Source organism: Nycticebus coucang, chromosome 4, assembly GCF_027406575.1.
Source record: "Nycticebus coucang isolate mNycCou1 chromosome 4, mNycCou1.pri, whole genome shotgun sequence".
NCBI lineage: Eukaryota > Metazoa > Chordata > Mammalia > Primates > Lorisidae > Nycticebus > Nycticebus coucang.
The window spans coordinates 141,463,532-141,485,167 of record NC_069783.1 but is presented as its reverse complement, the minus strand read 5'-3'; the positions used below and the strand labels follow the sequence as shown (position 1 = coordinate 141,485,167).

Here is a 21,636-nt window from a genome sequence, read left to right as displayed (position 1 = left end):
ATTCACTTATTCATTCAGTGAATTAATATACAGAGCACTTCTTTAAGTTTTTGGCTTTCAAATTCTTTTTTTTTTGTAGAGACAGAGTCTCACTGTACCGCCCTCCGTAGAGTGCCGTGGCGTCACACAGTTCACAGCAACCTCCAACTCCTGGGCTTACGCGATTCTCTTGCCTCAGCCTCCCGAGCAGCTGGGACTACAGGCGCCCGCCACAACGCCTGGCTATTTTTTGGTTGCAGTTTGGCCGGGGCCGGGTTTGAACCCGCCACCCTCGGTATATGGGGCCGGCGCCTTACCGACTGAGCCACAGGCGCTGCCCCGCTTTCAAATTCTTTCTCATTTTTCTTCATTTGCAAAAGAGTTTTTGGAAGGTAGATACTAGAGACCTCAGAATGAAACCAGGTTTGCTTCTGTAAAGTTTGGTGTTCTTGACCTATCTCAATCTCCTCTCTGTTGCACATGCTAGAGTGCTGTGGCGTCAGCCTATCTTACAGCAACCTCAAACTCCTGAGTTCAAGTGATCCTCCTGCCTCGGCCTCCATAGTACCTGGAACTATAAGCGCCCACCCTGAGGCCCAGGTTGTCAGGAATCTTTTATTACAGGGATGGATCCCGGTATTCATTGGATATAACCAGTATTCTTCCTCCTCTTGTTTATCTCATCTCAGCTTGTACCTGCTTCTCTTTCCTGTAGCAGAAGCATTTTTTAGCTGGTTGAGGAAAACAGCCACAAACAATTTAAATTTACATTATTCTTACAGTTTGAGATCCCAGAGGAAAAGAAATATCGTCTTTCTCTCGAGTTACAGTAGATCTAATTTTTGGGAAGATTCTGATTGGCTGTTCTGAATCACATGCCTACCTGGGATGCTGAGCTCTGTAATTGATTGCACCCCAGAGAAAGCATGGGCCAGGGAGGGGTGGTTACCCATAGGAAGTAGTGGTTACCCACAGGAAGGGTTACCTATAGGAATGAGTATTACCCACATTGCTGAGTCAATAACTCCTGTTCATTACCACCTCTCTGCAAGCTGGTGTTGTTTTCTACACACAGTAAGTGGAATGTACATTTCTACATTCTCACCCAACTCGCTTCTTTCCTATTAACTCATCACTGTACTAAGCTCTCCTGTCTGATACATTTGGACAAAACCAAGTAATTGGATTTTATTTGCTTCTAGAGTTTTCTCCCAAACCTTTATTTAATCTTCAAATAGAGGTATAATCAGTATAAAAGTAACCTGACTAGCCTATCTTTTGAAGGTCTAATGACCCCCTCATTCACCATCAGCCTTTCTTGGCCAAGTAGGCATGCGATTACATTTCCACTTCAATTAAACGATGCATCCTGAAGACAGGTGTCTCTTGAAGTCACACGTGCTGCCCCTGAGTACAACTGTTTCCTATATATAGTGCAGTATTTATATTTCCCGGATCTTGGAGCTTCTTCCTTCTCCTCATCTTTTTTTTTGTTTGTTTTTCTTCTCTCTCTCTTTTTTTTTTTTTTTAGACAGAGTCTCACTATATCATCTTGGTAGAGTACTGTGGCATCACAGCTCACAGCCACCTCCAATTCTTGGGCTTCAGTGATTCTCTTGCCTCAGTCTCCAACTAGCTGGGACTACAGGCACCAGCCACAATGCCTGGCTATTTTGTGTTGCTATTGTCATTGTTGTTTAGCTGGCCCAGGCTGAGATCAAACCTGCCATCCTCAGGGTATGTGTCTGGCATCATAACCATTGTGTTACAGGCGCCGAGCCTTTCTCTTTGAAAGACAGTCTTACAGGGGTGGCGCCTGTGGCTCAGTCGGTAGGGCCCGGCCCCATATACCGAGGGTGGTAGGTTCAAGCCCGACCCTGGCCAAACTGCAAAAAAAAGAAAAAAAAAGAAAGGCAGTCTTACTCTGTTGCCCTGGGTTGAGTGCTGTGATATAGCTCACAGCAACCTCAAACTCTTGGGCTCAATCGGTCCTTTTGCCTCAGCCTCTCATGTAGCTGGGACACAGGAGCTGTTCACAATGCCTCACTAGTTTTTTGGGGGTTTTTTGTTTGTTTTTTTTAGTAGGGACAGGGGTCTGGCTCTTGCTCAGACTGGTCTTGAACTCCTAAGCTCAAGTGATCCATCTGCTCAGTCTTCCAGAGTGCTAGGATTACAGGCCTGAGCCACTGCACCTGGCCTCCTCCTCCTCATCTTAATAATTCAGAAATGATAATTTTGCTACTTAGTCCAATCAGCATTGACTCTGTTGGGTTTTTCCTCTGTGTCTCTTGAGCCCAATAATGGCCTGTAGATGCACTTATTTAACCCCACACAGAAATACAAATCTTTAAAACTCGGGCCCAGTGCGGTGGCTCATGCCTATCTATAATCCTAGCACTCTGAGAGGCAAAGGATGGTAGATCGCCTGAGCTCAGGAGTTGGAGGCCAGCCAGAGCAAGAGCAGGAACTCCATCTCTACTAAAAATAGAGAAACTGGGCGCTTATATCTCAATGGTTAGAGCGCCAGCCTCCTGCACCGGGGTGGCAGGTTCAAACCCAGCCAGGGCCTGCTAAACAGAAAAATAAATAAATAAATAAATAAAAATAGAGAAACTAGCTGAGTGTCATGACCGGCGCCTATAGTCTCAGCTACTCTGAAGCTAAAGCAAAAGGATCGCTTGAGCCCAAGAGTTTGAGGTTGCTGTGAGCTTTGAGACCATGGCACTTTACCCAGGGTGACGGAGTGAGACTCTGTCTCAGAAAAAACCCCCAAACTCCCAAATCTTTAAAACTCTATTGCAGGGCGGCGCCTGTGGCTCAGTGAGTACGGCGCCGGCCCCATATACCGAAGGTGGCGGGTTCAAACCCAGCCCTGGCCAAACTGCAACAACAACAACAAAAAAAAATAGCCGGGTGTTGTGGCGGGTGCCTGTAGTCCCAGCTACTCGGGAGGCTGAGGCAGGAGAATCATCTAAGCCCAGGAGTTGGAGGTTGCTGTGAGCTGTGTGACGCCATGGCACTCTACCGTAGGGCAATAAAGTGAAACTCTGTCTCTACAAAAAAAAAAAAAACAACAAAAAACTCTATTGCAAACATTTATAAACTAGGAGATGCAATAAACAAATCTGGATTTTTGCTTTTTTTTTTTTTTGGACAAATCACAAGATCTGTGACCCTTGGACCCACATTCCCCGTAGCAAAAATGTGCTGGAGTGGTCCTTGGGCCTGACCATGCGTCTGTCAGGCCACCACTCCCCATGGTGTTCTCAGTTGAAGCCCAGTTGCCATTTACCATGTTGTTTGCTGGTTAATGTTGCTTACAGCTGGCCCACCTCACTCAGCTACATTCCCTGCCTGGCCCCTGGAGCATTGTTTGAGTTTATGACTCCTGGTTGGGTGGCCATTGCAAATCAGGGACAGGTTGAAGCAAGGTTTAAACCTCTGATGAGCTGGGGCCTAGATTGGCTTTCTGCCTCAAGGCTCAAAGCAGACATAGACTGATGGCGTACTTCAAAGGCAGAAGAGACACTTCTGAGGGTTTTGAAAGAACTGCCGCTACTTGTCTGTATAACATCTATTGTACCTTTCAAGGGAATTATATGATGTTTAAATACAATAAATGAAAGTTTCCAGAAAAAGATATAAATGCTGAGGAAGAATGCTGGCATGTCTTAAGTTTGAATCACTTTAAAGAAGGAAGATAATATTCAAAGTCTTAAAATAATTTTGTAAAATAGTTAATGTATACTTTTATTGAAATCTTTTATTGATTTCTTCATCTGTCTTATATAGTAATAAATGTTTGCAGATAGAAGGAGGAAAGGAAGAAAGGAAGAAAAATAGGAAGGAAACTACTTGAATACAGGAACTACCTAATCCATTTTTTAAGTTTAAATTGTTTTATTTTTTATTTTATTTTATTTTTTGAGACAGTCTCACTTTGTCACCCTCAATAGAGAGCTGTTGTCACAGCTCACAGCAACCTCAAAGTCTTTGGTTTAAGCAATTCTCTTGCCTCAGCCTCCCAAGTAGCTGGGAGTACAGGCGCCCGCCACAATGTCTAGCTATTTTTAGAGACAAGGTCTTGCCTCTGGCTTAGGCTGGTCTCAAACTTGTGAACTCAGCCAATCCACCCGCCTTGGCCTCCCAGATTGCTGGGATTACAGGCGTGAGTCACTGCGCCCGGCCTAATTTTTATTTATTTCTATTTTTTTATTTTTTGCAGTTTTGGCTGGGCCCGGGTTTGAACCCACCGCCTCCAGTATATGGGGCTGGCACCCTACTCTTTTGAGCCACAGGCGCTGCCCCTAATTTTTATTTTTAAATTAGAAGTTGCAAACATTGTACAGAGAGGTCCTGTGTGCCCATTGCTCAGCTTCCTCCAATAATGACATCTTCCATAACTACAGGTCACTTTTTTCTTACGTTCCAGCGGTCCACACTAACTGTTTTATGAAGTTTATTGAATGTATAAGTTTGCATGTAGAGATTTAGCATGTTAGTCTCATTATTCACTACCTCTGAATGTGTATTATATGCAAGTGGAGCAAAATTTGATAGGCACAAAGAATATACAGTTGTCCCTCGGTATTTGTGGGTATTGGTTCCAGAACCTCTTGCAGATACCAAAATCCACAGATGCCTAAGTCCCTCATATAAAATGGTGTCAATTTTACCCACATAAAATTATGTGTAAGCTGCACATCCTTCTGTATATTTTAAATCTTCTCTAGATTCTTATAGTACCAAATATGATATAAATGCTATGGAAATAGTTGTTTTCTTGTATTGTTTAGGGAATAATGACAAGCAAAAAAGTCTAAACATGGTCAGTACAAACACAACCATCCATTTGTTTTCTTTTTCTTTTTTTTTTTTTAGACAGAATCTCAAGCTGTCGTCCTGGGTAGAGTGCTGTGGCATCGTAGTTCACATCAGCCTCTAACTCTTTGGTGAAAGTGCTCTCTTGCCTCAGCCTCTCAAGTAGCTGGGACTACAGGTTCCCACCACAATGCCCAGCTATTTTTAGAGATGGGGCCTTGCTCTGGCTCAGGCTGGTCTTGAACCCATGAGCTCAGGCAATCCACTCACCTTGGCCTCCCAGCGTGCTAGGATTACAGGCATGAGCCACTGCACCGGCCTCCCTCTGAATATTTTTGATCAGTGGTTGGTTGAATCCATGAATGTGGAGCCCAGAGATTTGGATGGCCAATTGTACAGGGGAAAGTAGATCTCCCTCTATTCTTGGCCTCCTAGATATCCAGATACCTTTCCAGGGACAATTTTTTATTTGTTTTTAATGTCCCCTTCCATACATAGTTAATGTTTGCAAACCAGACCTTTACTTATTTGTTTGCTCCCCATCCAACCCACTTCCATGGAAGCATATCATATGCACATCTTTTTTTTTTTTTTTTTTTGAGACAAAGCCTCAAGCTGTGGCTCTGGGTAGAGTGCTGTGGCATCACAGCTCACGGCATCACAGCTCACAGCAACCTCCAACTCCTGGGCTTAAGCGATTCTCTTACCTCAGCCTCCCAAGTAGCTGGGACTACAGGCGCCAGCCACAATGCCTGGCTATTATTATTATTATTATTTTTTTTGGTTATAGTTGTCATTGTTGTTTGACAGGCCTGGGCTGGATTCGAACCTGCCAGCTCTGGTGTAAGTTCATGGAGTTTCTTCATTCTTTTAAATAGGTATGTAATATGTTTCTTGTTTTTTGGGACAGAGTCTTGCTCCATCACCTGGGCTAGAGTGCCATGGCTTTAGCTTACCTCACAGAAGCCTCAATCTTCTGGACTCAAGCAATCCTATTGCCTCAGCCTCTCGAGTACCTGAGACTACAGGCATCTGCCACAACACCCAGAAAATTTTTCTATTTCTAGTAGAGATGGGGTCTCATTCTTGCTCAGGCTGGTATCAAACTCCTGAGGTCAGTGATCTTCCTACCTTGGCCTCTCAGGGTGCTAGGATTACAGGTGTGTGAGCCACCACACTCAGACCAATATCTATTTTTTTTATTTTTTATTTTTTTGCAGTTTTTGGCCAGGCCCCGGATTTGAACCCATCACCTCCGGTATATGGTTGGCACCCTACTCCTTGAGCCACAGGTGCCGCCCTCTATTTTATTTATATTAAATTAACTATGCCCTGCTGATGGATACTTAAATTGTTTCTTGTCTTTTATTATTAAAATCTATATCACAGGCTGGGTGAGATGGCTCAGGCCTATAATCCAAGTACTCCGGGAGGCTGAGCAGGTGGATTGCTTGAAGCTGAGGAGTTCAAGACTGCCTGAGCAAGAGCGAGACTCCCATCTCTAAAAATAGCTGGGTGTTGTGGTGGGTGCCTGTAGTCCCAACCACTCAGGAGGCTAAGCCAAGAGGATTGTTGGAGCCCAAGAGTTTGAGGTTGTCGTGAGCTATGATGCCACAGCACTCTACCCAGGGCAACGGAGTAAGACTCTGTCTTAAAACAAAACAAAACAAAAGCCCCATGATACTGCAATGAATATCCAAGTCTGGTTTTATACCATCTCTTTATGTACTAAAGCATATTAGTATATATTTGAATTTGAAATCCCACAGCTTCTCTATTTGGTTGTATAAATAGAACTTTGGTGGCAGAAAGTTTCCTGAAGCTTTGCGTGTTTTTTGGCCTAAGTCAATGACTTTTGCCAAAGGTTTGGCAGCTTTAACCAATGCTGATGCACCTGTTCTCAGTTATTTTCTTTTTTTTTTTTTTTTTTTTTGTAGAGACAGAGTCTCACTTTATGGCCCTCGGTAGAGTGCCGTGGCCTCACACAGCTCACAGCAACCTCCAACTCCTGGGCTTAAGCGATTCTCTTGCCTCAGCCTCCGGAGTAGCTGGGACTACAGGCGCCCGCCACAACGCCCGGCTATTTTTTTTTTTTGGTTGCAGTTTGGCCGGGGCCGGGTTTGAACCCGCCACCCTCGGTATATGGGGCCGGCGCCCTACTCACTGAGCCACAGGCGCCGCCCTGTTCTCAGTTATTTTCATCCTAGCTGTGTCTGTTAAGTAGAGAAAGGAATAAGTTACACCCAGGATGATCTACTAGGGATGTGCCACTTCAGATAGTGAATGTGCATCATTTCTGGGATTTGATCCAGCTTGCTGATCCTGTCCTTGCCCTAGCTGATTGGTCTTATGTTTTATTTGAAATTACTTTTTTTTTTTTTTTGCTATTTTTGGCCAGGGCTGGGTTTGAACCCGCCACCTTTGGCATATGGGGCCAGCGCCCTACTCCTCTGAGCCACAGGTCTCCCTTTATTGCCCACCAGATTTTGGCAAAGCTTCAATACTTAGTAAATACCACTCTTTAAACAGCTTCTTCTTCTTCTTTTTTTTTTTTTTGTTGAGACAGAGTTTCACTTCGTCACCCTGGGTAGAGTGCTGTGGTGTCATAACTCACAGCAACCTCAAACTCTTGGGCTTAAGAGATTCTCTTGCCTCAGCCTCCCAAGTAGCTGGGACTATAGGCGCCCGCCACCACAATGCCTGGCTATTTTTAGAGACGAGATCTTGCTCTGGCTCAGGCTGGTCTTGAATTTGTGAGCTCAATCCACCCACCTTGGCCTCCCAGAGTGCTAGGATGACAGGCGTGAGCCATCACGCCTGGCCTCTTTAAACAGCTTCTTGTTGCTGAGAGATGAATAATATTACTTCTGTGTTACCGGCCTATGTCTCATTAACCATATCTTTCTTTAAGCAGAGTTTTAAAAATCAAAACCAGTTTCTCTTCTGATTGTTGTCTAGGTTTTCATGGTAATTCTTTTATTTATTTATTTATTTATTTATTGAGACAGTCTCACTTTGTTGCCCTTGGTAGAGAGCTGTGGCATCATAGCTCACAGCAACCTCAAACTCTTGGGCTCAAGAGATCCTCTTGCTTCAGTTTTTCTTTCTTTCTTTCTTTTTTTTTTCTTTTTTAGTAGAGACTCTTGCTCAGGCTGGTCTCGAAATTGTGAGCTCAAGCAATCCACCGGCTTCGGCCTCCCAGAGGGTCGTTGCAAATCGTGAGGAAAGGATTGTTGTTGTTCTTCACACTCAGGATTTATTTTGGTCCCATGAATCCCAGTGCTTCTAAGCAGCTGCTAACAAGCTGCTCCAAATGTCTGCAAAATGGAAGGGATACACATTGATGAGCTTTTCACTCATTTGTTTAGTCACTCATTCATGCAACAAATATTTATTGAGTGCCTACTCTGGGCCAGGCAGCCTTGGCCTGAGTTAGTGAACAAAACAAAGATGTGTGGCATTATAGAGCTTGTTCTCTGGCATGTGTGTATATGGTGCATGGAAAAGAGACAAAAATAAATAAGCAAATTATTTAGCATATTAGAAGATGATAAATGCCACAGGGGAGGGAAGCAGGCCAAGGGAGATCTGGAGTAGGGGACAGGGGGACATGTTTCAGTTTTAAATGGAACAGTCAGGGTTGTCCTTGTTGAGGATGTGAGGTTTGAGCTAAGACTTCAAAGAGCAGAGGCTATCCTTACATAGTATCCTGTATGTGTGTGTGGTTTATATGAAAATACCACTGAAGACTGAATTTTTTAAGCTGTATTAAGATATAATTCACATACCCTAAAATTCACCCTTTAAAACTGTACAATTTAGTGGTTTTTAGTATGTTTACACAATTGTGCAACCATCACCATTATCTAATTCCAGAATATTTTCATCACCCTCACAGAAACCCATTAGCAATTACTATCCATTCCTGACTCCCCCGCCCCACCCCAACAACTACCAATCTACTTTCTGTTTCTATTTGTCTATTCTGGGCATTTTATATAAATGGGATCATACAATATGCAGGCTTTGGGGTTTGGTTTCCTTCAGTTAGCATATTTTCAAGGTTCATCCATGTTGCAGCATATATTAGTATTTCATTTGTTTCAATTGTTGACAAATAATATCTCATTGTATGGCTAAATGAAATTTGTCCACTTACAGGTTGATGGTGACCCTGAATTGTAAAGTGTTGTACATGGGTTATGATGATTGAGCTCTCCCTGAGGACTGATGCTGAGCAGTTGCAATCAACATGGGTTAGGCTTGGTTTTGGAGAAACTAGAAAGCCAACCACCCCAGAGCCCTGCTTTCCCAGAGTGACTCCCTCCTGAACTCTGGGTGGTCCAAACCCAGTAACACAGATTGAGGATTCTTTTCCAAGTGTATTTTCTATTCCACATGTTGAAAATATATTTTTCTACTTCAAAATATAACCTTGGTAAGTTGTTTACTCATAAAAAGTCTCAATGGGTTTCTTTTTGTCTTTTTAGTACTTTGGGTGTAGTAGCAAGTAGAAGCAGGTTATTCTAAGCAAATATGACTCCACAGTGTAAGTGAAACCTGAATTTGGCTTGAAGAAAGAGTTTCTCAGAGGGCTAGATGAAGAAGGAAAAGGCATGTTCCAAAAAAGAGGGTTGGGGGATTAAAAGTTTATATTCAGGGTGTTGGAACCTCGGAGCACTTGAGCGCGTGTCTTAGATATGTTAATTTAGAAGCCATCAGTCTGTACACAGAGGGCGAGGGTGTTGGATTCCGCTAGCTTTTTGCATATGGCCTGACTCAGAGTTTTCAGAACTTCTTATGAGGCTGGGGCTTCGATTAGTCTCTGGGGCGGTAGAAAGAGGAACTCCATTCCAAGGCTCTTCCCCTGCTCTTCCAGTTGAGAGTAACTGCCTAAGTGACACCTGTTCCAGAACTGGCCACATTCTGGCATGGCCAAGGTGCAAATGGCCGCTGACTGCCAGGACCTTTCTCGTTTGATTCTAGAGGTTGGGGTGGGGATGAACCTCCCTGAGCCGACGCTTAAGCTTCCTACGAACTGTGAATTGAGTAGGAGGGGCCGAGAAGAACAAACTTTTCACGTCGATGGCCTGCAGTCCCGCACCGGACTAGGAGGCGTGAGGCCTCTAGAGAGGCTGCGCATCAACCCGGAGCAGGTTGTGGACCCCTCTCCCGCCCAAGTGCTGCAACCGCAAACAGAAATGTCTGCCGGCGGGGGCGGAGCGAGGACTAAGGGGCGGAGCAGAGAAGATGGGAAGGGGCGGAGCAAGGACAAAGGGGTGGAGCAAGACGGCGGGAGGGGCGGAGCGAGGATGAAGGGGTGGAGCAAGGCGGCGGGTGTGGGGGCGGAGTTGAGACGATGAGGCGGAGCGATAATGAAGGGGAGGAGAGCAGACGGGGCCGGAGCGGGGCGTGCCCGGCCGCGGGGCTCCGCCTCTCGCCGCAGGCGCGCCCGCCCCGCCTTCCTACACCCCACGGCGGCGGCTGTGACCGAGCTCAGGGAGGGAGGGGAGAGCGGGTCACGACGCTGCCGGGGCGGGGATAACCCCTCACGTGGAGCAGATGAAAGGGCCGCGGCGCGACGGCCCGGGGAGCCGAGCGGAGCCTGCGACCCACAAAGCCGCCGCCGCCGCCGCGATGGGGCTGTGAGGCGTCCGCCCGCGCTCGGTCCTGCGCCGGCCCGCGACTATGCCCGGCCGCGCCCGCCCTCCGCGCCCTCCCGCCGCAGGACCATGAGGCCGCGCTCGGGCGGGCGCCCAGGGGCCCCGGGCTGCCGCAGCCGCCGCCTCCGCCGCCGCCCCCGCGGCCCCCGCGGCCGCCGCCTGCCGTCGCCACCGCCGCTGCCGCTGCTGCTCGGGCTGCTGCTGGCGGCCGCGGGGCCCGGCACGGCGCGAGCCAAGGAGACGGCGTTCGTGGAGGTGGTGCTGTTCGAGTCGAGCCCGAGCGGCGACTACACCACCTACACCACCGGCCTCACGGGCCGCTTCTCGCGGGCTGGGGCCACGCTCAGTGCCGAGGGCGAGATCGTGCAGGTAGCTGCCCGCCGCTCGGGCCCCGCGCCGCCGCCGCCACAAGATGGCTCCGGGGGCTGCGCCCGCCGACCCCGCCGCGGGCTGACTGACTGGAGGGCGGGAGGGGCGGCTAGGAGGCCGGCAGCATCCCACCCCAGCGGGCGGGCGGGTGGGACGCGGCCTCCGGGGCGCCGCAGCTGGGGGCGAGCGCACGTGGGGACTCGACCTCTTGTGGGTCCATGGGGAGGGTGGGGGACCCCGGGCCCAGCACCCACGCTTCGGCGACCCCCTTGAGCCGGCTGTATATTTCGTTCTGCCTCAGGTAAAAGTCTCGGGAACTACCTGTTGAATGCAAACTTTGGAAAGATAAGTGATGTAGGATGGGGTGGTCTGTGTCAGGTTGCAGGCTTTGCTTTCCGTCCATGCATGTTCTTTCTGGGTGCAGCCAGGTTTGTCTGAGGGGTTGCCTGACCTCAGGTTTTTCCCTGGAACCTGCCGCCCGCCTCACCTGGGCACCGCTGCCCAACTGCAGGGCTCTGGACAAGCCCCAGCAGGCAGGGAGGCTGAAGAAGATGGTCGAGGAGTGGGGATCGAGGGTGCCCTGGGGTGGCGGTGGAAGGCAGCCCTCGCTGCGTGCCTCAGATTGCAGAGGGTGGGAGGGTGGCTGCTGGCCCGCCCGCCCCTCGGCGGCCAAGGACTAATTCAGAGGGCCTGCAAATCGTGAGATTGGGTCGCTTACTGACCAGTCCTCCACCTTGTTCCAAGTGAAAGAGATTTGCATTCCAAAGGAAGCTAGCTAGGGAGAGTTTTAAGCTGTGCCTACTTTTTGGAGGAGGGACTCTCAACTGAAGCTTCTGCGGATGGTTAGCTGGGTGAATGCCTTCCCGCTTCCTTGGCCATGATCTTCATCAACTTGTTACTACTAGACTGCCAGCGCACTTATGGCAGTTAATAAGCGCGCCTTGGATGTGGGCGATTTGAAATGGTCAGGTTGTTTTTGAACCTTTTGGGGTGATCGGAGGGCTGCAGGGCCTAAACTTTGGGCCTTCCGCGCTTTACTCTTGGGTGAGTTATGAATGGAAACTGTATGGAATGATTGCATTGCAGCCCACAGTGTAGACAGCCTCTTCTCTTCCTTTTCCCTCCTCTGGGTGCAGACCCAAAGCCCTGCGTGGATAGGACAGGAGCTGTGCAGCTCGGTTCCTTAGAGGTGTGTCCTTAACTAGGCGGACGGAGGCTCATGCGATTATCAGCAGCATTGCTATACAGGGCTCTTATCCTCATGTAAGAGCCCTTTTGCGGGGTAAATAAAAGGGGAAACATGTTGATTGAGCCCTTTAACTACATATGTTAAATGCTTTTGAACTTTAAAAAAATAATGTTATAATTAAGATCTTTATAAGCTTTAGAAATAGATGATGCTTTGGTGAAGATTTCTAAACGTTTTATTCACACCCTTCAAGAGTAGTTTGAATCTTAAATCTTGGTCGTTGTGATTCCTTGTCTCTATTTGAAATTTTCACTGTACTGTGATGGCTTTAGAAATGTTTGATTTACAGCCTTCCAAAAAAAAAAAAAATAAAGAAGATGTCTTAACATGGCACTTCACTTTTGAAGTTTGACTTTTTAAGTTTGCGATTTTTATCAGTGTTTTAACTTGTGTTCTTTCTAGAAGGTAGCTTGCCTGAGCTATCCATTATGAAGTAGGGCTATGTTTTAGAGATAATCTTGGGTTTGCCATTTAATACAAAATTAGCAGTTTAAACACACCATTTGTAACTATTTTATCCTTGTGGGTGGAGAGATAATGTGTTAATTTGGCAGAAGAAATCTATTCTCTTTTGAAACTTTTTGAAGTACTTATCTAACTTTTATAGTCCATTATCTCAGTCTCCCTCCCAAAGTTAAGTCAACACTTGCTAAGTGAAGAAAAATGACTTAAATGATATTTAATAAGTTTACCTGTTAAGCAATCTCTAATAAGTGTCATAATTCCCTTACAACTGCCGTATGTGGTGAGTTTATCTGAGCTGTGTGAATAGTCATTTCTTGGTGCACAGTGTATCTTTCATAACTTTATTGTAGTGGCCGACTTTGTTGAACCTCTGTGTCTATGGGCAGAGTGCAGCGTGGCTTTCATGGCTGTGTGTACAAAGGCGGGCATGCTTTTATTAGTTCTGCGAATACTGTCTGATTGAAGGAAGTGGTGTGGCCCCTGTTGGCTGGCCCTGAAAAAGCTTTTTGTAGAGAAAGCTGATGTTTTAGGACTGCTGTGAAGGAATGTAACATTGTTTTTTTTTTGGTGAGAAATGAGAAAGCAGAAGAAACAAATTGGTGTCCAGCTTCAGATTAATCATGTTTTCTAAATACTGTTGATGTTTTCAAAACCTTTCATTTATCTTAAAAAAAGAAAAAACTATGTGTGCTTTGCTACTTAGTGTTTTATGGTCTTAAGAGCAGAGTTCATTTTTTCCATATCTAAAGAAAAATAGTAGAATTATGGCATTGCTTTTGTTACTTCCAGTGGGGTTCTGTAGCAGTATTGTTTATGGTTTAGGGGGAGAAAAGACGCGTTTGGAATTGCCCTCCTTTAAAAATTCTAAGATAAGAAATTGAGTTGTGTTAACTGATTTTTTCCTCTCCATCATTATGTCATTGAAAGTGTGTGTGTTTGTACAGTAGATGCCTTATCATAGTCTGTTTTGCCCAGATACTTTTAAGTAGAGTACCTGTTTAGTCATTTGTATGGGTTAGGATAGGGAAAAGCATGGTTGAGAATTGTGTCAGTCTGGCAGTGTCAAAATAGAGAGGAGTTGTGGTTCAGACCTTGGGATTAGTCACCAGGAATCTTGGTTCTCCCCTCCTGCATTTTACGCTTAAATATTCCAAGGTCCCTAGTGTAGTCTGTATGAAGAGTTGGTATGTTTTTATTTTTGACATCTACATTTTTGAAAGTTGAGGTGAAAACAAGGTGTGAGTATGAAATGCTATTAATTACTTTTATCCTACTTACTCATGCAGTGTTTTTTTGTTTTTTTTTTTTTATTTATTTTTATTAAACCATAGCTGTGTACATTAGTATGATTACTCATGCAGTGTTAAAGCCCATTTGCTCGTGAGACTGGCAGGCATATGAATGCTGGAGGAATTAATTAACACTTTTGAAGTATGGAACTTTAAAAAGTTCTTAGACATATTGATACATATTTCATCTTTGAACCAATTTGTTGCTGTTAATGAGATCATTATCTAAACCTTTCAGACTTGGCTGTGCAACTCACATGGTTGGTGATGTTAAATAAAGACCTGATTAAACACTGGCTAGTGGTATGTGGATTGGTTAAACAAAGAAAATTTGCATTTCTAGAGATGAAAGATTGTTTTAAAGTGGAAATGCATGTTTTACACTTTTCTAAATGCAAATATTTAGAAAAGCTTGAGAAATTAATTTGTAAAAGGCATCTGAATGATAGGTTCTATGTAACTTTAAAATCTGCCGTTTAGCATTTGATCAAACATTTTCTTTTCATCTCCATTTTAACTTAACAGCCCTGCCGCTAAAAATTGACTTGGCCTAATAGAACAATTGTGTGCTGACAGCTGACTTGGATTTACACAGAAAAGGATTGCAGACTGTCTTCTTTGATGGGCTTTCATAGGTTGAACCAAGCATTTCATTGGTGGTGGGGAAGTGGGGTTGTGGTTTGTGACCTTAGAAATTCTTAGGTGCTCTTATTTTCTATCCTGTTCCCTGAGATCTCATGGGAATTACTAGTGAAATTCTGAATAGGGATGAAAGTGAGAGTGGGAGATAAATGTGGGGTCTGTGGACTAAAGGAAAGGCAGTGTGGCTTCCATTTATGAGCATTTATTGTGTACAGAGCACCGTGCCAAGCATGTCACACACTGGCTCACCTCATCCTGATACTAACACAGAATTAGCAACTATCGTTAACTCAATTTACAGAGGAGGAAACTGAGGCTGAGAGAGGCAGTTGACTTCTCTAACCTCACATGGCTAGCAAATGGTAAAACGTGTCTTGAAACCCAGGTCTCTCTGACCCCCTTGTTCTTGTTTGTGACAAATAAATGGAACTTGCCTGGGTAGGATTTCAACATTAATTTCAAGTCTATTTTTTAATAATCTGATGTAGGTGTTCTTAACCTGAGGGTCATAGACTTCTAGAGGAAGCCCATGAACCCCTGAAATTATATGCACATTCTTGATATATTTTTTTGTTTTCCTGAGCAAGGCATATGGCTTTGCCTCTTGGAGGAGCCTATAATGTCCCACCACCCTGAAGAGGAAAAAGAGAAACGCTAATCTAGTACTAGTCATTGGATAGTCTGATACTACAGATTTGAGTGGAGCTCAGGCTGGCAAGAGTTGTAGGGAAGAAGTCCAGAGGTTTGGGTGCCCCTCTCTTGAGCATATTCATTTGATGTACATTTTCAAAAGTCCTATTCTGTACCAGACATAGTATGACTGTTGTTTTCTGGAGTTTAGTCTCTTATGGAGACATATGTGGAGGGATAAATGATAATCCTTCCCAACTGGATTTCCCCCCAGAATTGAGCCCTTAGGCCCTAAGGCATCCATTGTCTGTAATGAATTACCATCTCTCCTGTGCATCTATCTCATACTAGTTATGCATCATCCTAGGGAGAAGTGAAAAACTGTCCCTCAAAGAATTTTCTGTAGTTAGATGGCAAAGTGCAAGAACGCAACGATGTGAAGGCAAGATATTGGAAAGTAGCGTGTAAATGGTTCTTTTTTACTGTACATTGAGAAATGAAATGGAGTGCCTGTTGCTGTTGAGATGCCTTAAGAGCAGCTTCTCACATCTTCTCTTGTGGACCTGCCACAGGGGCAAATCTGTCCGTTTATGCTCATCTTTGGACCTCTTCCCCAGGTCCCCAGTGCCTGCCAGTTCTCAGGTTCTTGATATTTATTGAATGAATGATTTAGAGTGGACATCAGGCAGGCAGGTGGGTTTTATGGGCTTGGATTAATAGATGAAAACAACTTCCTTTAATTCCACTAATAAATTCCAGAATTATTTTTCCTTTTTGGTTATTTCCAGAAACTTGCTTGATTAGATGGAAAGGATGGACTTCTCTCTGGTTCGGTTAGATTCGCTGGAATTATAATAGTACCAGGTTGTATGAAAGTGATCTCTGTGGTGTTCGTGTGCTCCAGGGCAGAGTACCTGGCAGTGTAAACATCTGGAGGTGTTCTTTCCTACTTTTTCATAACAGTTAGTATTGAGAAAACCTTAAAGTGGACGGCTGTTAGGGATGGAAAGACACTCCTTGGGAGTAATGACAAAGGCTTTCAGTATCCTCATCAACTTGAATGTACGCCATATGAAAACTTCGCTTCTTTTTTTTGTAGAGACAGAGTCTCACTTTATGGCCCTCGGGTAGAGTGCCGTGGCCTCACACAGCTCACAGCAACCTCCAACTCCTGGGCTTACGCGATTCTCTTGCCTCAGCCTCCCGAGTAGCTGGGACTACAGACGCCTGCCACAACACCCGGTTATTTTTTTGTTGCAGTTTGGCCGGGGCCGGGTTTGAACCCGCCACCCTCGGTATATGGGGCCGGCGCCTTACCTACTGAGCCACAGGCGCCGCCCGAAAACTTTGCTTCTTGATAGTATTTCCTAAGTCTGGAGAATGTGGATTTCTAGTTTGTGATAAAATGATATTTAAATCAGTCTCGATAATCAAAAAGCAGATTTAGTCCTTTAATGTGTAAGAAAGGAGACATTATCCAGAGAAGTAAAGTGCCTTGCCCAGGGCCACCTGGTGAGGTAGAGATGACCCAAGATTAATATTTGGGTCCTCCGAAGCCGACACACTTTCTTTTGGAGCCTTTCTGTTATCCCTGGTTGCACCTTGCTGAGTGTGGCAGAAAAGACCAGATGCAGGGCGTGCTTTATGACCAGGTGTGATAATTGAGGAAAGCCAGGCATTCTTGAATTGTATTCAGTTTAAGGGGTTGTTCCTCTCCTCTGATTAATTTATATTTTGAATCTCTTAGCCTTCCTTTCTGTCAGAACTTTTAAAAAATAGTTACTAACAGTCAGGCGCTTACTGTGTGTGAGGCACTGTGCACAATGCTTCACTAACATTTAACAGACAAGGTGGATGGCACACACGAGGTTTTCAGATGAGGACACTAAACTCAGAGAGGTAGGTCACTTGTTGAAGTCACTGAGCAGATCTGTAGTGGAGCTAAGGTGTGTCTAATTCTAAGCTGTTTCTGTCTTCACAAGACCACCTCACACTTTCTTGTGATGGGCTTATGGGAACTGAAGGTGGGATTTAAAATTGAGTTTAAACCCAGAATGATTGACTGAGACAAGAGTCTGCAGCTTCAACTGAGAAAACTCCCTATCCTTAAAGTGATTTATTTCCTTCCTTCCTTTTCTTTTCTTTTTAATCACATAAAGCTCATTTTCACTTCTTTTTTCTACAAAGAGCCAATCACTGGGAAGAGGGACTAGTGACTTGAAGTATACATGGCACTTCTGCTGTAGTGTTCTGGCATTTAAAGGGATTTCTGATGTGAGACACACCTCCTTCCTATGACTGACTTTTAGAGCCGTATTTCACCAAAGAGGTCATGACCCACGTTCATGGCCTTTCTTACTTTGTACAGGTTCAGAACTTCCTGTGGGTGCTGCAGTCCTCAGATGGAAGACATTCAGTGATGCCTTCTGTCCACCAGATCCTGTGTGGAGCAGACAGCTGAGTGTAGAGGGCCAGGAAGTGAATGAACTATTACCTTACAGTGGGACATGGCTTGTCTGGTAGGATATGGAAGAACACCTGGAAGAGGGATTGCAGCCCTGGTGCCAAGTTTAGCTCCGGGCAGCTCATTGTATGTCACAACACCGTGCATGGTTTTGAGCCTTCTGGGCCTTTTCCACATCATTTTACCCACCTTTGAGGTTAAAGCTGATAACCTCTTTGAGGAAATATGCCTTTATATCTGTCAAACAGAGTAGGAAGAAGGGAAAGAGTAGTTCTTTGTTCTATTCCTAGATTGAATGAAATGTTTTAAAATCTGACTTTTAATGACTCTGTTGACTCCTGATAGTGTGAAAAGAATAAGGTCAGCTGGCCCATGGAGGTTCAAAGGAGAGCATTTTATTATTTTTTTTATTGCTCTTAAGATGTAAGCTAAGACTAGATATTAATCCCCTTGTCTCCCCAGCAGCCAGTGTGGTAGGGTTGTTTAGAAACTCGATGTGTAGAGTTGATTCACTGAAGACAAACTTTTTTTTGAGACAGACTCAGTCTATCAGCCTGGGTAAAGTGCCCTAGTATTATAGCTCACAGCAGCCTCAAACTTTTGGGCTCAAGCGATCCTCTTGTCTTAGCTAGAATCATAGGCATCCCTCACAACACTGGACCATATTTGTAGAGATAGGGTCTCGCTGTTGCTCAGGTTGCCTTGGCCTCCCAGAGTACTGAGATTATAGGTGTGAGCCACCTCGCCTTGCCTCTGACGACAAACTTTGATCCTAGAATTGTTTGTGAATCTGTATGTTGGAATGGGGACTTTTGGCCTCCTGGAGCAGAAACTTCTGCATTGTTTTTTTCTTTCTTTTTTAGGGGTGATGGTAATCTTCTCTGTATTATTCCAGAATTAGTATATGCACTGCCAAAGTGAGTATTTACAAAAGAGTGATGGTGGTGCTCAATTAGGTATGTGTAAGGTCCTGTCCAGAGTCATAAGAATTTGATAATTTGATTACAACTTAATTTTCTACTTAAGTTAATTTGAGAATGCTAATTTGTCAATAGACATTTACTGAATTTCTACTGTGGATGCAGTATAGAGAAGAAACAGCTTTTATGCACCTATGATGTAGTTTGTGCATTATAGATGTTATTTCTCTGATTTATCTCATACAAATTCGGGCAGTTAAATTAGCCCCAGTTTACAGGAGAAACTGAGCGTGAGAGTTTAAAGAGGCGTCTTGAGGCCACAGGACTGGGGTTGAATTTGGGCCAGCTGAAGCCGGAGATCACTGCCCTGCTTGCTTGAGGACCCGGGTGTATTTTGGTGATAATTGTGCAAAAAATGTTAGAATAAATTCATTTTACATTACTTATAATCAAGGCTAAAATTATCGTTTAAGAAATAATCTGTAACTTATTTTAGTTGTAAAAATAATAAATGTAGGCAGTTCCTGTGGCTCAGTTTGTAGGGCGCTGGCCACATGCACCGAGGCTGGCGAGTTGAACCCGGCCCGGGCCAGCTAAAGCAACAATGACAATAACAATAACAACAAAAAGTAGCTGGGCGTTGTGGTGGATGTCTGTAGTCCCCGCTATCTGGGAGGCTGAAGCAAGAGAATTGCTTAAGCCCAGGAGTTGGAGGTTGCTGTGAGCTGTGATGCCACAGCACTCTACCCAAGGCCACAGCTTGAGACTCTGTCTCAAAAAAAAAAGAAAAAAAAATGCTTGTTTGTTGTACAATACTTGGAAAATATAGAAAAGTATGGAAAAGGAAATCCCACTTCAGTGCCTTTTGTGTTTTTTTTTTTTTTGTTTGTTTGTTCTTTGAGACAAGAGTCTTACTATGTTGCCCTCAGTAAGAGTGTCGTGGCGTCACAGCACACAGCAACCTCAAACTCTCGGGCTTAAGTGATTCTCTTGCTTTAGCCTCCCAAGTAGCTGGGACTACGGATGTTTGCCACAACGTGCAGCTATTTGTTTGTTGCACTTGTCGTTGTTGTTTAGCTGGCCCAGGCCGGGTTTGAACCCTCCAACCTCAGTGTATGTGGCTGGCGCCGTAACCACTGTGCTACAGGCGCGGAGCCTACCTTTTGTGTTTTGGCATATTTTTTTTATGTTTTCTTTTTTTTCAAGAGCTTCTGGGGATTTTAAAGAAAACTGGGAAAAAAAACATTATATAGCGTCTTAACACTTAGTCTACCTTGAATATTTTTCTGAAACATTTTTAGTGATGTGGAAGATATTTTTGTTTCTAGTAATGCTGTGAGAAACATCCTTTCTGTATCTCTTGGTTATTTGCCTAGAGTTTCTAGAATTAGGTTTACTGGGTCAAGTGGTATAAACATTTTTTTAAGGCTTTTGCTATCTATGTATTGTTAGATCACTCTATAGAAGAGTGATTCTAGTTTATACTTTCCTATCATGTCAGCATGTATGTTCCTACACACCTCTGCTCACAATGGGTGGTGACCTTTAAAAAGGTCAGGCATGGTGGCTCACACCTGTAATCCTAACACTCTGGGAGGCGGAGGCAGGCAGATGCCTTGAGTTCAAGATTCCAGACCAGCCTGAGCAAGATTGAGATCTAGTCTTTACTAAAAATAAGATTGCCGGCTCAGCACCTGTAGTTCAAGCGGCTAGGGCGCCAGCCACATACACCAGAGCTGGTGGGTTCAAATCCAGCCTGGGCCCGCCAAACAACAGTGACAACTAGAACCAAAATATAGCCGGGCGTTAGGGTGGGCGCCTGTAGTCCCAGCTACTTGGGAGGCTGAGGCAAGAGAATCGCTTAAGCCCCAGAGTTTGAGGTTGCTGTGAGCTGTGATGCCATGACACTCTACCCAGGGTGATAGCTTGAGACTCTGTCTCAAAAAAAGAAAAAAAAGATTGCCTGGGCATTGTGGTGGATGCCTAAAGTCCTAGCTGTTGGGAAGTCTGAGTCTGGAGGATCATTTACACCTGGGAGTTTGAGGTTGCTGTGAGCTAGGCTGACGCCACAGCACTCTAGCCTGAGCAACAGAGTTATACCCTATCTCAAACAAAAACAAAAAATAAAGAAGGAAAACTTTAGAAAGGCCAAAGTCTACATATTCTTATCGTTTAGTAAATACTGGCTTTTTTCTGTGCTGTGAGGATCTGAAGGGAAGGTACCTGGCATGGTATCTGGATACTTCCCTTGTGGGTGTATCAGAGCATGGTTCAGGAGCAGCAGGGACAGGGCGGCTGTCTAGGCAGATGGCCATGCGTGGAGGCCTAGGAGGAGACCTCACAATAGGGACCACTGGGCTGTTGGCACACCCCCTGGCGGCAGATTGTTGCCCAGGAGGGTGCTGCTGCATGTGGTGTTCTCTGCCCTGCCTCTTTCCCATACAGTAGACCAGGCTTTGAACAGGCTGGGTTCAGAAAGGCCAATGGATCTGTCCTCAAATTCAGAGTGGCACTGTTGGTTGGTGGTGGGCAAAAATGCAAGTTTGCCAGATTATTAGGGGTGCTTTTGAGGAGGAGGCCCATAGGCTGAAAACAGTTTTCAGGTGTTTTGTTCAATCTCTCTTACAAAATTGTACATAAAAATTGTTCTTTCTTAAAAAATTAAAAGATCTGGCATCAGCGGGCCCACATTCTGGCAGTATCCTGCCATAGAGTAATAGCAGCTTCAGTGGAGGCACAGGTCTTACAGGCCACCTTGCTTTGCCCTGGTTTTTTTTCCTCACTAACAGTTAAATTTCCAGTGCCCGGACCCTGCAAGCATTGGGGTTTGCCATCTTTTCTATCTCTCTGAAAGTTTTGAAAGCTTTTTTCTTATCTTTTCTTTTTTCTTTCTTTCTTTCTTTTTTTTTGAGAGACAGTATCTCACTCTGTCATTCAGGTTAGAGTTTAGTGGTGTGATCATAGGTCACTGCAGTCTTGAACTCCCGGATTCAGGTGATCTTCTTGCCTCAGCTTCCCCAGTAGCTGGGACTATAGGTGCACACCACTATGCCTAGCTAATTTTTTTTGTTTGTTTTGAGATAGAGTCTCATTTTGTCAGCCTGGGTAGAGTCCTGTGGTGTCATAGCTCACAGCAAACTTAAAC

The 21,636-nt window shown here is 44.9% G+C and overlaps 1 protein-coding gene and 1 pseudogene across 2 annotated transcripts in view; one reads left to right on the top strand and one right to left on the bottom strand.

Annotated features, from left to right (window-relative positions):
* Window positions 1-21,636, top strand: part of ZNRF3 (zinc and ring finger 3) — a 249,219-nt gene that overhangs the window by 52,033 nt on the left and 175,550 nt on the right. The window contains exon 1 of one of the 2 annotated variants that reach the window (XM_053588495.1): window positions 10,366-10,832. The exons of the other annotated variant lie outside the window; for it this stretch is intronic. Within the exon in view, the coding sequence (XP_053444470.1) occupies window positions 10,533-10,832 (300 nt within the window). The 5' untranslated portion in view covers window positions 10,366-10,532. Of the gene's footprint in view, window positions 1-10,365; window positions 10,833-21,636 lie in introns of those variants that run through there. 2 annotated transcript variants of the gene reach the window in all.
* On the bottom strand, window positions 18,399-18,492 carry LOC128585193 (uncharacterized; annotated as a pseudogene).